The sequence below is a fragment of the Giraffa tippelskirchi genome, chromosome 7, assembly GCF_054371585.1.
Source record: "Giraffa tippelskirchi isolate mGirTip1 chromosome 7, T2T-mGirTip1v1.2.pri, whole genome shotgun sequence".
In the NCBI taxonomy this organism is placed as follows: Eukaryota; Metazoa; Chordata; class Mammalia; order Artiodactyla; family Giraffidae; genus Giraffa; species Giraffa tippelskirchi.
Window position 1 is genome coordinate 11,215,196 of NC_137281.1, and position 17,720 is coordinate 11,232,915.

Below are 17,720 nucleotides of genomic sequence, written 5' to 3' on the forward strand. Positions count from 1 at the left end.
TGTTTACTAAGTGCATAGTTCAATGTGGTTTCCATGTATTTAATCATAGACCCTATGATGTGCAAGCTCAGACACAAGAGGATTTTATTTCTCACTCACATGATAGTCCGGTGGGGGGGGGGAGCTGTTTCTGGTTTGCAGGTAATTTCCACATGGTGATTTGGGGAGACCCAGGCCATCCTTTTGTCATTCACATGATCATGGCTGGATGTCCCTGGCTGGGGCTCTGGGTGGAAGAGGAGAGGTTCACATGCTCGCTTAGAAGCCCCAGCCTAGAAGGGGCACATACCGTTGCCACTTACGTTCTGTGGCTGAGCGATTAATCACATGACCACAGCTCGCTGCAAGGGAGTGTGGGAAAGGCGGTCTTGCCAAGTGCCCAGAAGCAGAAAACGTTTGTGGAAGACAGCGAGCGCACTCTGCCCCTTCATCCAAGAACCTTCACAAAAGAGGACTTTAATTATAATCATAGCTCTGCTTCCTGAGCGTTTCCTGAGTGCCAAACGCCAGTCCAAGAGCTTTATGTATTCAGTGTATTGACTCAGAAAAGTTGTGCATCTAGGAACACACAAAAATAGAACCTTAATTATAATTACAGCTGCCATTTTCCCAGCACTTAACAGAGTGCTGCATTTTATTTGCATGAGATCATCAGGCCCTTAGAATAACTCTGCAAGGTAGGGACTGTGAGCCATTAATTCATTTAACAAATTCCTTTTCAATCTTTGGCTGTGTGCTAAAGCATTGGGAACACACCAGTGAATAAGATAAAATCCTTGTGTTCATGGAGCTTACCTGGAAGTGAGAAGGGGCCCCTGGTGGGGACAGGTAGTAAACAAGAAATAGACGAGAAAGGCGCAACATGCTCGATGGTGGTAAGCGCTGTGGAGGAAACGAGAGCAGAGAACAGTACAGTTCTGGAAGAGGGTGCAGTTTTAAATAGTGGTGTCACTTCCCTGAGGTGACAGAGACCAGAGAAGGGGAGGGAGGGAGCCTGACACCGGGGTGGGAGGAGCCACCTAGGTGAGGGGGTGGGGCATCAAGGAGGCCAGAGCGGCTGGAGGGATGAGTTCAGAGTTGGGAGTAGAGAGTCAGCTTGTGACAGCCGTGTGGAAACACCAGCTCTCGCTCTGAGACGGGAAATACTAATTCCCAGAAGCTTGGCACTGAAGCTTCTTTGAAAATAGAAGCTTAATTATAATAATAGCTACCATTTACTGTGTGCCAAGCTCTGTTCTAAGGCGCTTTACATGTGTTAACTCACAGAAGCTTGGCAACTAAGAACCCTCAAGAATAGAACCTGAATTACCATAATGGCTCACGGCTGACCAGACTCTGGGCTAAGCACGCTATAGGGACGATCACATCGGATCCTTTATGAGGCAGGGACCATTATTTATTCCCATTCATTCAACACTGATTTACTGAGCACGTAGGTGATACAGGTACTATTTGGGGAGCGGGGAACAGAGTGGTAAACACAATGAATAAAAATTTCTGCCTTTGTGGTGGTTATAACAGTGAAAACAGATACTTGAATATTTAAACAATGTATAGAATGGGCATTTCTCTGATGGTTGAATGGCTAAGACTGCACTCCCAACGCAGGGGGCCCAGGTTGAATACCTGGTCAGGGAACTAGATCCCACATCCTGCAACTGAAAGAATCTGAAAGCCACAACTAAGACTGAGTATGGCCAAAACAAACAACAACAACAAAAAATGTATAGAATGTTAGGAGGTTATAAGTGCTGTGGAGGAAAAGAGAAGAGGAATGGGAGGCTTTTGTGTGTGTGAAGCAGTTTCAAATGAGGTAGTCAGGGAAGGCTTCACTAAGAAGGTGACATCAGGGGAGACCTGGAGGAGGAGCAGGCCATGTGGCTGTGGGAACAGTGAGTGCAAAGGCCCTGAGGTGGGAACCTGCTTGCGATGTTCATGGCAGTGCACCTGGGGCTGAGAGGCTGTTGCTGAGGAAGGCAGTGGGGAGACTGGTGGGAGCGTAGGGGCAGAGGGCCACGTCACATAGGGCATAATACCGACTTTGACTTTCTCTCCAAGTCTGTCTTCATCATAATCCTTAGAGCTATAGGGGCTGTGATCATGACATTTTACAGCTGGGGCACAGAGAGGTTGAGTAATCTGCTAGAGGTCACATAGCTAGAAAGAAGCAGAGACTAGGTTTGAATCCAGACAACTGGATGCAGGGCACACATTCTTAGCCACTAAGCCACACACCAGAAATGGCTGTCCACAGCCATCATCTGACTTGCAGGAGTGCATTTGGTCTCCAGAGTCATTGCGGTTTTTTTAAATTATGTTGGTCAACAACATTGAAAAACTGGGCAGATCTGGAACAGAAATGGAAGTTTCCGGTTTCCCTGTGAGATTGATGGCTGAACTCACAATCCCACAGGGTGATAGTTTGCTAGAGCTGAGTGGGGTCACCTCCTATTAACGGGGCATTCCATCCTGCATGCCCAGTCCCCACCATCTGGCATCTGGACCCCTCATACCCTGCTTGCGTCATGAGTTTGTGGTCCCTGCTTGGCCCTGAAAGAGAATTTATGTTTTGATGTCTGTTACAGGATCATGACTAAAGTATCTTTCAAAACCCCACACTGTTCATCCTGGAAGCTCAGAATCTGACATTTATCCACTCTTTGAGACTTTCATACCACTCTAGCTTAACATCAGTGAGTCTCAGAATCATCAAAGCATTGGGTTGGCCAAAGAGTTCATTCAGGTTTTTCTATAAGATGTTACAAGGGCTTCCCTGGTGGCTCAGTGGTAAAGAATCTGCTTGCTGTGCAGGAGACAAGAGTTCGATCCCTGGGTCAGGAAGATCCTCTGGAGAAGGAAATGGCAACCCACTCTGGGATTCTTGCCTGGAGAATCTCATGGACAGAGGAGCCTGGCGGGCAACCGTCTATGGGATTCGCAAAGAGTCGGACACAACTTAGCGACTAAACCACCACCACAGAACCACCTCAGAATCTCAGTAGCTGAGCCAAGATGTTATGGAAAAATCCTAATGACCTTTTTGGCCAACTCAGTAGAAACTCACAGCTCATTAAAACAACACAGATGGATTTTATTTCCTGGGGAAGCATGCCTAAACCCTATTCTGCCTTACGACGGGGCTTTCTAAACACAGAAGTAGAGAATTACCCCTTCGTCAGCATAAGTTCCTAAGGATCATGAGAGACTGGGAATCAGGAGACCTGGTCTGCTGCCAGTGGAGTCCTTCAGTTCTTCAGAGCCTAGAGGAAATAGAGGCCAAGTGAGGAATTCCAGAGGATTCTCGACTGGGAGTTGGTCACACAGATACTAGAAAGCTAAGAGCACAAACTTACACTCAAAGTATTGTAACTGAGAAATTAGTGTCTGCAAGAAGCTCCCACCTCTAGGACTGCGATGCAGAAAGAGAAGCACAATGACCAGAACCCAGTGGGAGCCACATGTGTGGCTGGTACAGGAATCGATGACCCCATAGCTCCTGCTTGAACCCTTAGTGGGGCACAGTGCTCTGGCTGAGTGTGTGAGGAGATACTGGAGCTTGAACTGCTGCTGGAGGGGCTCCAGCGGGACCCCAAGGCCAGGTGAGTCCCTTCTTCCCTCTTTGACCTTCTTTCTGCCCATAGGTCTTATGGGATGAACTTAAGGAAGCCAGCTCCCCAGGGAGTCTGGGAAGTACAGCTGCCGAAAGCCCAGGCTCACAGAACAGTGTGGAAGGGTGGGCTGAGGCTGAGAGCGAAGTAAGCCAGTGGGCAGTCAAGGAGTTCTTTTTTGAGGTGCCATGGTAAGCGCTGTCCTAGGTGCTGAGGATGAAGCCATGAGGAGGACACAACACTCACCCTCAGGAGCTCGGTTTCCAGAGGAAGGACACAGGTGATGATATAAACACAGGGGTGACAGTTCCAAGTGGTGAAGTGTGCTGGGAAGAAACTGAATCAGGCTCAGGGTTGGAGGTGCTGTTGTAGCCAAGGAGGACCTCTCTGAGGTGGCAGGCATTGAGACCTGAGTAATAAGGAGGAGGCCTGGCAAAGTTCTGGGTAAGAGGAAGCAGAGAGTGCAGAGGCTCTGAGGCAGATGTCAGCCTGGCCAGTGTGGCTGGAGTGTAGGGAAGACAACAGCTCCATCCCTGGAGCTGAGACTGCTTTGAGGGCTGGGACCTTGGCACTGTTGGGTTTTGTGGTCCTGGTTGAGGTCTTTCAAAGTTACTTACAGGATGCCATTGGAGGGTGGGTCTTTTTTTTTTGCCTCCAAACTACTACTCTTAAACCTGGGCATGCAGCCACTTTGCCCCAGGTCTGCGCCTCAGAAAGTCTTTTTTTTTCTTTTTTTTAATGTTTATTTATTCGGCTGTGCTGGGTCTTAGCTGCAGCATGTGGGATCTAGTTCCACAGTGAGGGATCAAACCCAGGCTCCCTGCATTGGGAGCATAGTCATAGCCACTGGACCACCAGGGAAGTCCCCTGTTGGAGGGTTTTGAATGAGTGATGTCAGCTGATTTCCATATACACAAGGGCTGGTTTGTAGTAAAGAGACTGGGAGGTGGGGGTTGTGGGGGAGCAGTAATAACAGGAGAACCTGCCTCCTTCTGTCTTCCTGCTCTGCCACCAGGGGTCCCCTCTCCTGGTCCAAGATGGCTGGAGACCATGTCCACATTCCAGGTGGGAAGGTGGAGGACAGGTAGCTTCCTTTCTGAAGCTTGAAGACTCTACCCAGGAATTTAGTCAGAACTGCATCATATGGCCACATCTAGCTGCAAGGAAATGTGGGAGATGCTGTCTTTGTAGCCAGCATGTGCCTAGCTAAAAACTGGGAGATGGCTCAATCTCTGTGGGCTTGCGAAATATCCCTTAAACAGAGTTCAAACAGTCTGTGATTATTGTGCGCAAAGCATTGACCATTGTCTCTGGGGCAGGGCAGGTAATGTGAGGGAGTAACACTGGCCCAGTGGAACTCAGCCCAGAATGGGACCTTTTAAGAGCTGAAAATAGGATCTTAATGGAATATCTCCCAGTGCTGGCCAAATACAACAGGAAACAGAAGGTATCTCTGTTTGACTCCAAACCAGTTCCCCTACAGGGCCAGCTCTGCCCTGAGCACCCCACCCCCCTGTGCCCTTCTGTTCTCTGGGAATTCCTGCTCAAAAGCCAGAGTTCTGTGCTTTGACAGTTTAATGTAGACCTTTTGTTTTTGAATCTTTCGGCTGCATTGTGAGGCATGTGGGATCTTGGTTCCCCGACCAGGGGTTGAAAACCCATGTCCCCTGCATTGAAAGCATGGAGTCTTAACTACTGGGCCGCCAGGGAAGTCCCACGGACCTTTTGTTTTTAGATACTATTTCTGTTAGTTTATTCATGCCATCTCACCTATAGAAAATAATCCATGGTCAGAATGGTACATAAAATTATTTAAATAAACAGTAAGTCATCTGGGGAGGACGAGGGCAGAGCTGTCCAATGCTGTGTCCCCTCCTTGAGTGGGAAAGACTGGCAGGGGGGTGGGAAGAGACACTAGCTCAGATTGCAACCCCCACATGACTCAGTGCAGACTCTGACATTGCTGTCCCATCCGCAAAGGCCCAAGTTGCTCCACGTGTGTGACCTGTGCTGTGTGGCATTACAGGTGGGCAACGCCTCACTTTCCCTGCTCCCAGTCAGGCCCAAATCCACTCACTCGGCTCCTACAGCCCCACAGCATCCATCTGGGATGAATTAAAGGTGGTTACACAATCTGCAGCTAGTTGCAATTTCAAACTATTTAATTGGGGATGAGGGAGGTACAAATAACAGTTTCCCTCTTGTTAATTTATTTTTAAAACAACAGATCTCATTATTGTCTGATTTGACTGTTTCCCTGAAGGCTTTTGTGTCCTCCAAAGACCGAAGCTCCAAATGAGCATCTTCTGGGTCCTGTTTATCAGGAGTCCTTTGCCTTTCCAGAGAGGAAAGTCCAAGGCTCCCATCCCATATCAGACGTGCGTCCCACCAACCACAGGGCTCCCATGGCCCTGGGGCAGGCGTAAGCTACTCTCAGAGCTCCCCCCGCGCATGCCGTATGTAGTGTTGGTGCAGCCCTGCTTCTTGGGCAAAGTCCTGACCACACTCAGTGCAGGCAAAAGGGCCAGGAAGCGTGCGGTCCTCGTGTGCCTGGCGATGCCGCCTCAGAGAAGCAGCCTGCCCGAAGGTCTTGCCACAGTCGGGACAGGGGAAGGTGGGCGGTGTGGTAGTGGGTACAGCCGGCTGGGAGGGCCTGGCCACTGGACCGTGGCCGCGCTGGTGGGTGATCAGGGCCTTGGAGGAGGGGAAGGATCGGGCGCAGGTGAAGCAGATGAAGAGGACCCCCTGCAGCTTCTGGGCCACGAAGTCCGCTGGGTGCTCCCGCTTCATGTGGCGCTCCTGGAACTTGGAATCGGCGAAGGTGATGAGGCAGCGGGTGCACTGCAGGGCCCCCAGGTGGCCTGAGGACGTGGGGGAGAGGTTGGGGGAGGCCAGCAGGTGTGGTGAGGGCCTCTCCCAGCCCCAGAATCAAGCCAATAACCAGCATGCAGGGCTTGACTTGCTCCGTGCCAGGTGCTATGCCAGGCCTGGACAGCAGACTTACTGGACCTATTTTGTGAATGAGCAGACCAGGGCTGACAAAGGTTGGGCAACTTGCTGGCTGTCATGAGGCTACGAAGTGAAATGGTGGAGTCAGGAATGGAACCCAGGCAGTCCGCCCTTCTGACAGAGCTGTATGATTAGGGCACAGCCTTTGGAGCCACACTGCCTGGAACGGACTCCCCTGGCAAGTAAAAACAGTGTTTTCCTCTGGAAAATGGGGTAATCACTATACTAGTATCCACCTCATAGGCTTGTTGGAAGGAATAAATGAACGAACTTAAAAATAGTGTTTAGAATGGTGCTACACAATGGTTTGCAATAATTATTGTTGAGAAAGAAGAAACCCCACAGCCAGGGGCTGGCCTGGCACTCACAGCTAGGCCTTGGCGTTCTCCTGATGAACATAAACAGTTCCACAGAACACTGTCAAACAAGGACGTGCTGTGACTGGGGCGAATCAAGACCACACCACGGTGCCGTTCTGAACACAGACAAAACGTGAACATTGCCCGGGCCACGAGAAACGGCCAGACGGCCCCCTGTCCTGGCTGACGTGAGTGCCTGCTGCTGCTTGGCCAGTCAGAGCCGGAGCGTTCCCTTGTTCCTCCCTCCTTCTAGGTCAGATTTATTAAGTGAGCCAGCCATCTAAGAGTCCCTGCTTGCTGGCAGCCTCTGTCCAGAGCAAAACCCCTTTCTTGAACTCTTCCCCAATGCACCTACCACAAACCCAGATCCTATAATAAGTCCTTTCTAATGAGATGCCCCACAGTGTGTGTACTTCCTCAGCACAATGAGCAATAAGCCCGATCTGTTCAACTCCACGTGTGTCCCTGGTGGTCTCTGGCTAGAAAGCACTGACACTGTGGCTTTCACTGTTATAGATACTTAACCTCTCTTTGCCTCAGTTCCCTCACTTCATATGAAAGTGATAATTATCAATTTCATAGAGTCTGTTAGGAGGACGGACTGAGACAAGTGTTAAAATCTTAGAATGCACCTAACACATAATAAGCATTCAGTAGAAGCTGTTGCTGTTCTATGTCAAATTGGCTATCTTCATTAATATTAAGCTTTCCCCCTTTCTGCCGCTAATCCTCATACCAGCCAGCCCTGTGAGGTGAGGAGTGGCCACCCCTTTTGACAGACAGGGAAACTGAGGTCCAAGGCACACTGAAAGTCTGGGGCAGGGCTGGGACTGGGGCTCACTGTTCTTCCCAGTCATTTCTCCCACCCCAAACCTCTCTGGATGCCACTCTTTGCCTCTGAAGTGCATCCCTTTCATATTTATGTGGACAGAGCAGGGTGCTCTGCTCCTTGTTACCTCTGAGGGTAACAAGGGTCGGGGTCCTGAGAGGGCAACTCGGGGACCATTAACAGCTCCTTTCTAACGCGTAAATCCCCACAACGCTTTGAACACTGAGATGCTATAGAAATCCTTTTAGCATCACAGCATCTGCAACCCACACCCTCCTCTGGTCAGTAGTACTCACAGATGTCACCTCCCGGACTTCTGGAACTTCTCTCTTTGGATGAATCCTGCTGCTTCATGGTCTGTTTGGAGTGCCGGTCCTCCATGGTGACTGGGACCCCTCTGGTCGAGAGAGGAGTACGCATGGCAGAATAGTAAATCAAGTGAAGTCGCTTATCTATAGCCAAATTTAGAGGGCCCGCTAATCCTGTGACCTTTGACAGGTTTACTTTGCCAGTCTTTGACTTCCCTGAGATAACATCTCTTTGAATTCTAACCTGACAACTCTCACTAGAGAAGAATTCAACCTTCCAAAAGATTCAACTCCCCAGCTTTGTGGCTTCTCTTAGCGCGTTCTCACTTGCGTGAGACCTCTGACCTATGCCTGCTACATCAAACTCCCTCCCTGAACACAGAGCTAGGGACCCTTGATCTTTGGACACCAGCCTCATCCCCTTCTCTCCCACCTGTCTTGAGGCAGGTAGTGGTACCCACGCTTTAGCCCGCCTCCTCCCGGGAGACATCTTTCTCTGACATCCCGAAACTCATTCCATCCTGAGACCCCGCTTCCCACGCGCGCTTTCAGCCGTTGTGACCCGCTGCCCCCAAGCACTGCCCTCGGGTCCCTCCCGAGGCCAGTAGCCCAGGTCTCTGCTTTTCTCCAAGACAGCAGAGGGGCTGCCTTTCGTTGCGCCTGTCAGTTGCTCGTCACAGCGCCGTCACCCGAAGGGAAACGGGGTAGGGCCCACCGAGTCTCAAAGTCCCAAGGCTTTCCACGGCCTTTCGTCTGATGAGCCTTTCGAAGCCCCGATCTTGGAGTGCCATCCGACTGCAATGATGCAGTCCCACCAATTCGGTCCTCAAAATAACGCGAGGGGTCCTTCCCTGCACTGGGGTGCGTAATGATGACGTCGCAAGCAACTCTCGCTGTGCTTACTGCGCAAGCGTGTTAGGCGCTCCTGGCGCGCACGCGCTTTGGCTCCGTCATTGTTCTAGGCCCTGCGACCGCTGAGACAGAGAGCGAGAGCCCATCGGTCGTTCTGCGCAGGCGCCATACAGGGCCGTCTCCCCGAGGTCACGCTTTCAAGACACACCCCCTCCTAAAGGGAATGACGTCAGGTTAGAACCCCTGGAAGGCGTCTGGACGTCCCCGAATCCCGGCGCTCTAGCCTCTTGGGCCTCCGTCCCCGGACCCCAGAGCGGGGGCTTCTCAGCGGCAGACCAGCTGCTACCGACTGCGCCGTGCCTTGTGCCGGCTGTTTGCTCGGTTGGTGATTTGGACGGGAGAAGTGAGGGGTTAAAAACATCTGTATCCCAGAGCGGGTTGGGAGCTGGAGGCCAATTTCTGAGTTTTTGAAGAGGAAAAGGAAAGTCATCCAGAAGGAGGGCGGACGGGACTCCCGGGTCCCAGGGGAATAGAGGCTGAGCGCCAGATTTCTGGCTGCCTGGGAGTGATACCCGAGAACGAAAGAAAGCGACAGAATAATCGGCTGAAATGTGAGACCGGTATAGGGAAGTTAGGAAAGAATAAGGTTGGGTGCTCCGTGACCCAAGTCTTCCTCTCTGCTTGCTTCCCAGCTATGCCTCCGCCGCGAGGTGACGTGACCGTCTTATTCCTGGGGCCGCCGGGCTCCGGGAAATCTGCACTGATCGCAGCGCTGTGCGACAAAGATGTGGAGACGGTCGAGATCCCCGACGGACGGCCGGATTCCGGGCTCCCCAGCCTGCGAGCTGCAGGCCCAGGCCTTTTCCTGGGCGAGCTGAGCTGCCCACCCGCAGAGCCGGGACCCTGGGCGGCAGAGGCCAACGTGCTGGTACTGGTGCTGCCAGGCCCCGAGGGCAATGAGGAGCCCTTGGCCCCGGCGCTGGGGGAGGCAGCACGGGCCGCCCTGGCCCGAGGGACCCCGCTGCTGGCTGTGCGGAACCTCCGACCCGAGGAGTCACACAATGAAGCCCAGGCCCGGGATCAGACCGCGGCCTTGCTGGACAGCGCCGGGTTGGGCGCCGCGGCTCTCTTCGTACCGCGGACCGACTGCCTCAGCACCGACGGCTGCGAGGAGCTGGAGCGCCTGCGAGCGGCGCTGCGGAGCCAGGCCGAGGCGCTGCAGAGGTAAGCGCGGAGCCTCTGGGTGGGTGGAAGAGGCCTGGAGCTTTATTTACTCTATACCTCCACCCTAAGGTGCTCTTTGAAGTCAGCGCGCAGAGAGTTTGGGACCAACCTTAAACAGATATCTGCTGAAAGCCCTGCTCCAGATCCTGCCCTTCAGTGCAGGCTGTGAGGTCCACGAGGCTCCACCTCAAGCTAGTGCTCTGTGCTTTTGTCATCTAGGCCCCATCCAAGGTTCAGCTGAAGTCCCAACCTGTCATCCAGCCTGCTGCGGCTAGCACTCTGAGGTCAAAAGTCCCGCTCCCCCGCCAGTATTCTAGGAGGGGCCCGGACCTGAAGCCCAAACGCTGCCCCCAAGCCAAGGTGTGAAGGAGGGCTTGCTGTCTGCATCCAAACTGGTGATCCCCATGAAATTTGTACCCGAAAACTCCACTCTCCAGTCTTCTCTTTCCTCCTCACCATCTGCTGGGTTCTCTAGGGATCGCAGTCTCCAGAGAGCCACACCCTCAGTGAGCTTTGTCGTTTAGGGGGCCCTCCCCCATTTCGTTTCTCTAATCCCCTCCCTCTTCTTTCTGTGCCCACCTGCTGGCTATCTCCTGTCTTTTCTCCCCCACCCTAAGTGGCCTGGCCTCCTTTTGTAGAGGTTGAAAGAGCCTCAGGGAGGAGCAGCCTCCGAGCCCACCACCCATCTTTTTTCCTTAGCCCCACGCCCTTGCTAAGAGCTATTTGATGAGGCTTCTCCCCCTCATTGGACTTTACACCTCTGCCAACGCCTCTGTTCAAGAAAGAGCGCCCTTGGTGACCTTGCCCTCCTAAAGCATTCTTTTGCCCTAACGCTCACTCTCTGTGAGTTTTGCCCCGCCCAGCACGTTATTTTCTTAATCCTGCAGGTCCCTTGGAAACTCCCAAAGAGTGTAACCCTGGGGGAAATTTAGCTGCTTCCCCATTTTCAGCTCTGTTGGAAGCCAGATTTCAATCCAGCTGTCCCTCCCTTGCTTTAAGCCCCTCCCTATCTTTCCTTCCTGGGCTTCCCTGGTGGCTCAGAAGGTAAAGCGTCTGCCTGCAATGAGGGAAACCTGGGTTCAATCCCTGGGTCGGAAGATCCCTTGGAGAAGGAAATGGCAACCCACTCCAGTACTCTTGCCTGGAAAATTCCATGAACAAAGGAGCCTGGTAGGCTACAGTCCATGGAACTGCAGAGTCGGACTGACTGAGCCACTTCACTTTTCCTTCCTAGCCTCGGTGCGTTAATCTGGCCCCTCCCTTTCTTGCTTCAAACTCCACCTTGTCATTTTAGCCTGGCTAGGCTAGCTCTCCAGCCTCTAGCCCCTCTTCTGCCCTTGACCCTATCCCTCCCTGTCCCTGCAGGCTCCTTCCACCAGCTCAGGATGGCTTCGAGGTGTTGGGCGCTGCGGAGTTGGAAGCTGTGCGGGAGGCCTTTGAGACAGGGGGCCTGGAGGCGGCCCTGTCGTGGGTTCGGGCCGGCCTGGAGCGACTGGGCAGCGCGCGCCTGGACCTGGCCGTGGCCGGTAGGGCAGACGTGGGCCTTGTGTTGGACGTGCTCCTTGGGTTAGATCCTGAAGATCCGGGTGCAGTGCCTGCTGCGACGCCTGCGGGGCCCACACCCTACCCGGCCCCAGAGCGCCCCAACGTGGTGCTCTGGAGCGTGCCTCTGGGCTCCGCGGACACCACCGTCGCCCCGTACCCGACCACCCACTACGACGCTCTCATCCTTGTCACCCCTGGGGCCCCCACTGAGAAGGACTGGGCCCAGGTCCGGCCCTTGGTGCTACCGGATACACCACTGGTCTGCGTGCGAACAGACGGCGAGGGCGAGGACCCGGAGTCTCTGGAAGAAGAGGAAATGGGAGAGAAGTCTGGCGGCGAGAGCTTAGAGAACGCAGGCGGAGAGGGGTTTGAGAATGCCCGCAGTGATGGAAAGGAGAAACGCGGCCCCGGATTGCAAAAGGGAGGCAGTGGGGAAGGTTCAGAGGAAGCAGGCATGGAGAGTTTGCAGCCAGTGGTCGTCGGCGCGAAGAAATCCGGCAGTGGGGACTCGGAGCGCGCGGCCACCCTGAGCCCCGAGGACGAGACGTGGGAGGTGCTGGAGGAGGCGCTGCCGCCCGTGTTCCCGCTGCGGCGGGGCGGGCTCCCGGGGCTGTGCGAGTGGCTGCGGCGCGCGCTCCCCGCGGCCCAGGCGGGGGCGCTGCTGCTGGCGCTGCCGCCGGCGTCTCCCCGCGCGGCCCGGACCAAGGCTGCGGCGCTGCGGGCCGGGGCGTGGCGGCCGGCCCTGCTGGCTAGCCTGGCGGCGGCGGCGGCCCCAGTCCCAGGGCTGGGCTGGGCGTGCGACGTGGCGCTTCTGCGGGGCCAGCTAGCAGAGTGGCGGCGGGCGCTGGGGCTCGAACCCGCGGCGCTGGCCCGACGCGAGCGCGCGCTGGGCCTGGCGCCCGGGGAGCTGGCCGAGCGGACGCGCTTCCCGGGCCCGGTGACGCGAGCCGAAGTGGAGGCGAGGCTGGGCTCGTGGGCGGGCGAGGGCACCGCCGGGGGCGCGGCCCTGGGCGCTCTCTCCTTCCTGTGGCCGGCGGGCGGCGCTGCGGCCACCGGGGGCCTGGGCTACCGCGCGGCGCACGGCGTCCTGCTGCAGGCGCTGGACGAGATGCGCGCGGACGCCGAGGCAGTGCTGGCGCCGCAGGTGCCCGCGCAATGAGAGCTGGGCTGAGGGCCGGGGCTTCCGGGTGTGCCCAGGGTCCCAGCTGCCTGGCTCTGCCAGGGGCGGAGGACTCAATACCCGGTGAGAGGGAGAGGGCGCGGGGCTCCAGACTCTAGCATGGGATGTCTGGGCCTGAGAGATCACGGAGCGAGGGGTCCGCCAGTCAGAATCCTGGGTGCTTGAAGGGAATGAGGGCTCTGACTAGGGGTTGGAGTGGGTGACGTCTGGCCACCAGGATTCCTGAGTCCTGAAGGGAAACAGAATTCTGGGGACGGGATTCCTGATTTCTCTGGGGACCATCAGACTACATAACTCCTCAAGGGAGTTGAGGGTTTGGACTCCTTGAAGGGGGCTAGCTTGGTCTCTCAAGAGTAGAAACTAGATCTAATAGGTGTTTAGTCCCCCGGCGGGAGAGGAGGTGGACGCCCTGATTGCTGATGAAGGCGGTCTCCTTCACACGGGGGATTCTGACATGGAGGAGGGGGATCTGGGTTCCCCAGGGAGCTGGAATCCTTGGGCTTCTGAGCCACAAAGGGATATAAGATCTAGGTCTCCGGGGGTGGGGAAGGACGGTTCTCTGGACTCAGAACGCCCGGCTCCCCAGAGGGCTGTGGTCTTTGCTTTCTAATTCATGGGTGGTGGAAGGTCTCCATGTAGAGGAGGGAATCGGGTGCTGTGTGAGAGAGCTGGAGACCTTGTGGTCCCTCTTGGGAGATGCTGCTAAGTCGCTTCAGTCGTGTCCGACTCTGTGCGACCCCATAGATGGCAGCCCACCAGGCTCCGCCGTCCCTGGGATTCTCCAGGCAAGAATACTGGAGTGGGTTGCCGTTTCCTTCTCCAGTGCATGAAAGGGAAAAGTGAAAGTGAAGTCGCTCAGTCGTCCGACTCTTAGCGACCCCATGGACTGTAGCCTACCAGGCTCCTCCGTCCATGGGATTTTCCAGGCAAGAGTACTGGAGTGGGGTGCCATATATAGGGGTGTAATATTTGCTCCTCCAGAAGCCTGGGGGCGCAGATTTCTTTCCCAGCTGTTGTGGGGCGGATGGTACCACAAAACGAGAGAGGAAGCAAGAGTGTTCTGGGCATGGATGAGCTGGGGAGTAGCCAGAGGCCAGGAATGAGGCTTTCTGACTGTGGAAGGGCAGGAACCCATCCCTCAGAGGGAACTCCCCAGAATCCCTAATGGATTTGGATCCTGGTGGCTGCCCTCCTCTGAGTTTGACTGGAAGAGGATGTGACTGACCCCATTTTCTAGGTGCTGGGCAATTATGGGGCTCTCTGGGGACTCGGTCCCTCTCTCCCTTAGGGGTTTCTATCTTTCTTGGGTCTTGGTTTCTTCTGTCATTAAACCTGAACAGTTTCTGGCCTTGCTGTTTTGTATACCTGCGTTTTGGGAAAAGCAGCCGTACTGCTGGACTAATCCAAACGCTTCTGTGTTGGCTGCCTCAGGTGTCCCCAAGAGAGACACAGAGAAGGCCGCAGTGAGCCAGGGGCCCACAGAACAGCCGGGCAGGTGTTCCAGACCATGGGAATGTGTCTCAGGGAGGCAAAGGCGGAAACCACAGTGCCTGGAATGTTCTAGGCTGCCAGCTACCAGTAGAGGAGAAGCGACAGGTCACAGAACTCGTTAATGCCAAAAAGAGAGAGAATTGGCGGGGGGAGGGGGGTTGCAGCTGAGGGACCATCCAACAGAATCTCTGTTATGTTAGATGGGGAAAGCAAAGCACAGAGAGGGCAGGCTCTAGGCCCAACAGCACACAGCAAGGTTCCTCCCTGCCTGTTCGTATTTCCTGCCCCCTCTCGTCCTCATCTTCCTTCTGATGCTTGAGTGGGCCACCTGGGGTCGTGCCTCAGGACCTTGATAGTTTCCGTTATTTCTGCCCAGAATGCTCTGCTCCCAGATCTACTTGCCAATCAGATCTCAGCACAAATGTCCCCTCAAGAGGGACCTTTCCAGACCATTGTAACCGAAGTAGCTCACACCCCACCCTTATTATTCATCTCCACTGAGTTTTGTTTTTTTTTTTCCTTGCAGCAATTATTATTTTAGAAAATTATTTATTTACCTGTGTATTGGCTGTTATCCCCGTGCGGTACCCTCAGCCCCTTGAATAGTGCTTGAAATACAGAAGGTGCTTAGTAAATATTTAATTCATTAATCAGTGGCCAAACAAGGGCTGGAATTTAGGTCATCGGCCTCTTGCCCCGAGACAGGGAAAAGGTGGGAGATGGAAGAGAAAGAAGCAGCTCCTAGGAGAGGAAGTGCCTGTCAGAGGGCAGGGGCCCAGGAAGCCAGCGCGGCTTTGCCATGTCACTCTGGGTGACCTGAGCCAGTGCCTTGTGTTCCCACCTGTGAAACAAAAGGGCCAGAGAACAAGCATAAACACTTTCAAGACCCTATTTCCTTTGACAGCTGAAGACAAGAGTAACCGATCTGAGGGGCAGGTAGCTAAGGGGTGGTACCCCAGGTCTAACTAGAATTGCCGCCACTGGCACAATTTGTCCCATCAAAGTTGAGATAGCCCAGATAGGGGAAAGCACTTCGCACTATACTGAATGGCTCCAGGCATTGTCCTCAAAGCTCTTCCGGCCTTAGGAAAATGTTCCTCATCCATCTCTATGATACCCATCACAACACTGTCTCCTCACCTCCACTGCGGTTCAAGCCTCTGCATCAAGCCTGCCTGCCACAGGCAGAAACAAGAATGCACAGAGCAGCCAGTCCAGTAGAAACAGAACATCAGCCACATGTTTCATCACTCAGTTGTGTCTGACTCTGCAACCCCATGGACTGCGGCCAACCAGGTCCCTCTGTCCATGGAATTTTCCAGACAACAATACTGGAGTGGGTCGCCATTTCCTTCTTCAAGGGATCTTCCCGACCCAGGGAATGAACCTGTGGCTCTTGCATTGGCACATAGATTCTTGGTCCCTGAGCCACCTGGGAAGTTCATGAGCCACAGGACCTAGTAGCCACATTGAAAAAGGAAAAGGGGGCAGAAACAGATGACACCAATTCTAGTATGTTTCACGTCAATATATCCAAAATATTATCATTTCAACATGTAATCAAGATAGGAAAGTACTTTTTTACGCTACGTCTTTGAAATCTGGTGTGTATTTCTATAGCACATCCCAATTCAGATGATAAATTTTCATTAGAAATACTCGACCTCTATTTAGATTTCATGAAACTCACATTTGGAGAAGTCGATTGCTATACCCACACTGTCCCAATGGTGTTGAATAGTTTTCCAATAATGGAGATGGGAAGCATTTTCTAAATTAATCAGAATAAGTTGCAGGTAAACTTCCCTAGTTGCACCAGCCAAACATGGTGAGTAGACATAACATTGGAAAAAAAAAAACCCTAATATCACCAAGAATTCCCTCTGCATTGCCCTAGGGCCAGAAAACCCTTTGACTAGACGGGTGGCCTTTTGCAAGTGAGTCAGCAAATGGAATCTACCCGCAGGGTTGTCCTGAGCATTCCGTATAGACACGTTTGTACCACGTTCTCTCTTGTTTGCCCACAGTAATAGACTTGCAGCCCCTCCTGGAAGTCTGGAACACAGGGAGCTCAAACATTAGTCTCATCCCCATGCCTTTGCTCAGGGTGCCCTCCTCTCTGACACCATCTCTGACTTGGCCCTGTCTGACACCTCTACCGTATGCCTCTCTGCCCTCCTGCCAAGGGGGCTCTTGCCTGAGATCAACTCTGAGAAAGCAAGACCCAGTTTTGTTTTCTTGTGTCATTGTCCCTCGTGGAGTGTGCTGATTGTGTTTAAGTAGTTGTATTTTGGCACCCTTGGGTGTCAACAACTGTATTTTGAAGTGGTTGCCTTTTAAATCATGACTTTTAAATAGATTGAACTTTAGGCTCTGGAGGCAGCAAGTTGGTAACGAGGCATCTGTCTCTGGAGCATCCAAACAGAAAAGACTGAAGACGCCCTTGTGGAGGGACAAATGGCTGCCTTCAGGGTGAGTCTACATGGTACCTGCAGGCTGGAAGGCCCTTGGAGGCAGAAATTCTAGGAAAACTGATGAATCTTGGTGTTGCCATCACCAGAAGCTGAGGAAGAACAGAGCATCATCAACTTAGATGAATTTCCTACTTGCCTGTATAATGATAGACTTGTGTCCATTGAGGTGAGGAACCATGTAGCCAGGAGACTCAAGGGTGGGTTGACCTGTGGTGCTTTTTGGAAGAATGAATAAAAAAGTAGAAATTCCGTTGTGTGTCTGTTCATTATGGGTTTAAAAGGAAGGGGAAGATGCTTGGGATTCTGACTGTCAACTGGAAGCCTAGACTCCTGTGTCTGATGCGAAGAGGGGTCCAAGGGTGAGGCCTCCTGGGTCCCTGAAGAGGAGGGATGGTGGGAGTGTGTGCAAGATAGAATTCTGTGGGCTGCAGTCCAGTGACTTAGATAAAGAGTTTTGCCACATTGAAGGAGGTGGAGTGGACTAGTAATTGTTTAGACCTTGGGGGCTGTGATAGTAAACTTCTTAGCTCTAGAATCAACTTGGCCCATTAATGTCCCCAGTCTGTTCAGCATTTCTGCAGCCATGGCCTTGGGTAGACCCTTCTCATCCTGACTTTAGACCTGGTCTTGGATCTGCTTGACTACTGGACTAACAGCAAATGTGATGCAAGCAGAGGCTTGACAAGTGCTCATGGATTGGGATGATCTCTCTTGCTGCCCTGGGGACCCCTGCCACCATGACCACATGAGGAAGTCCAGGCTAACCTGCAGGGTGATTAGATACATGTGGCCCAGTCAGCCACAACACCCCAATTAGTGTCAGCCCTCTGAAAGAGCTGCC

General features: G+C 53.4%; 2 protein-coding genes across 4 annotated transcripts; one reads left to right on the top strand and one right to left on the bottom strand.

Annotated features, from left to right (window-relative positions):
• Positions 1-5,752: 5,752 nt before the first annotated feature.
• On the bottom strand, positions 5,753-8,971 carry ZNF576 (zinc finger protein 576). Of its 2 annotated transcripts, none has more exons than XM_081515998.1 (3): positions 8,575-8,971; positions 8,102-8,202; positions 5,753-6,469 (listed from the first exon to the last, which is right to left on the bottom strand). In XM_081515998.1, the coding sequence occupies exons 1-3, from the start codon at positions 8,601-8,603 to the stop codon at positions 6,042-6,044; spliced, it is 558 nt and encodes a 185-aa protein (XP_081372124.1). In that variant the 5' UTR covers positions 8,604-8,971; the 3' UTR covers positions 5,753-6,041. The 2 variants fall into 2 exon arrangements, with proteins under 2 accessions (XP_081372124.1, XP_081372125.1); XM_081515999.1 differs by having other exon boundaries at positions 8,547-8,971.
• Positions 8,972-9,062: 91 nt separating this feature from the next.
• Positions 9,063-17,128, top strand: IRGQ (immunity related GTPase Q). Of its 2 annotated transcripts, none has more exons than XM_081515986.1 (3): positions 9,063-9,198; positions 9,658-10,189; positions 11,555-17,128. In XM_081515986.1, exons 1-3 carry the CDS (start codon positions 9,189-9,191, stop codon positions 12,891-12,893), a joined length of 1,881 nt encoding a protein of 626 aa, XP_081372112.1. In that variant the 5' UTR covers positions 9,063-9,188; the 3' UTR covers positions 12,894-17,128. The 2 variants fall into 2 exon arrangements, with proteins under 2 accessions (XP_081372112.1, XP_081372113.1); XM_081515987.1 differs by lacking the exon at positions 9,063-9,198 and adding an exon at positions 9,219-9,346.
• Positions 17,129-17,720: the final 592 nt, after the last annotated feature.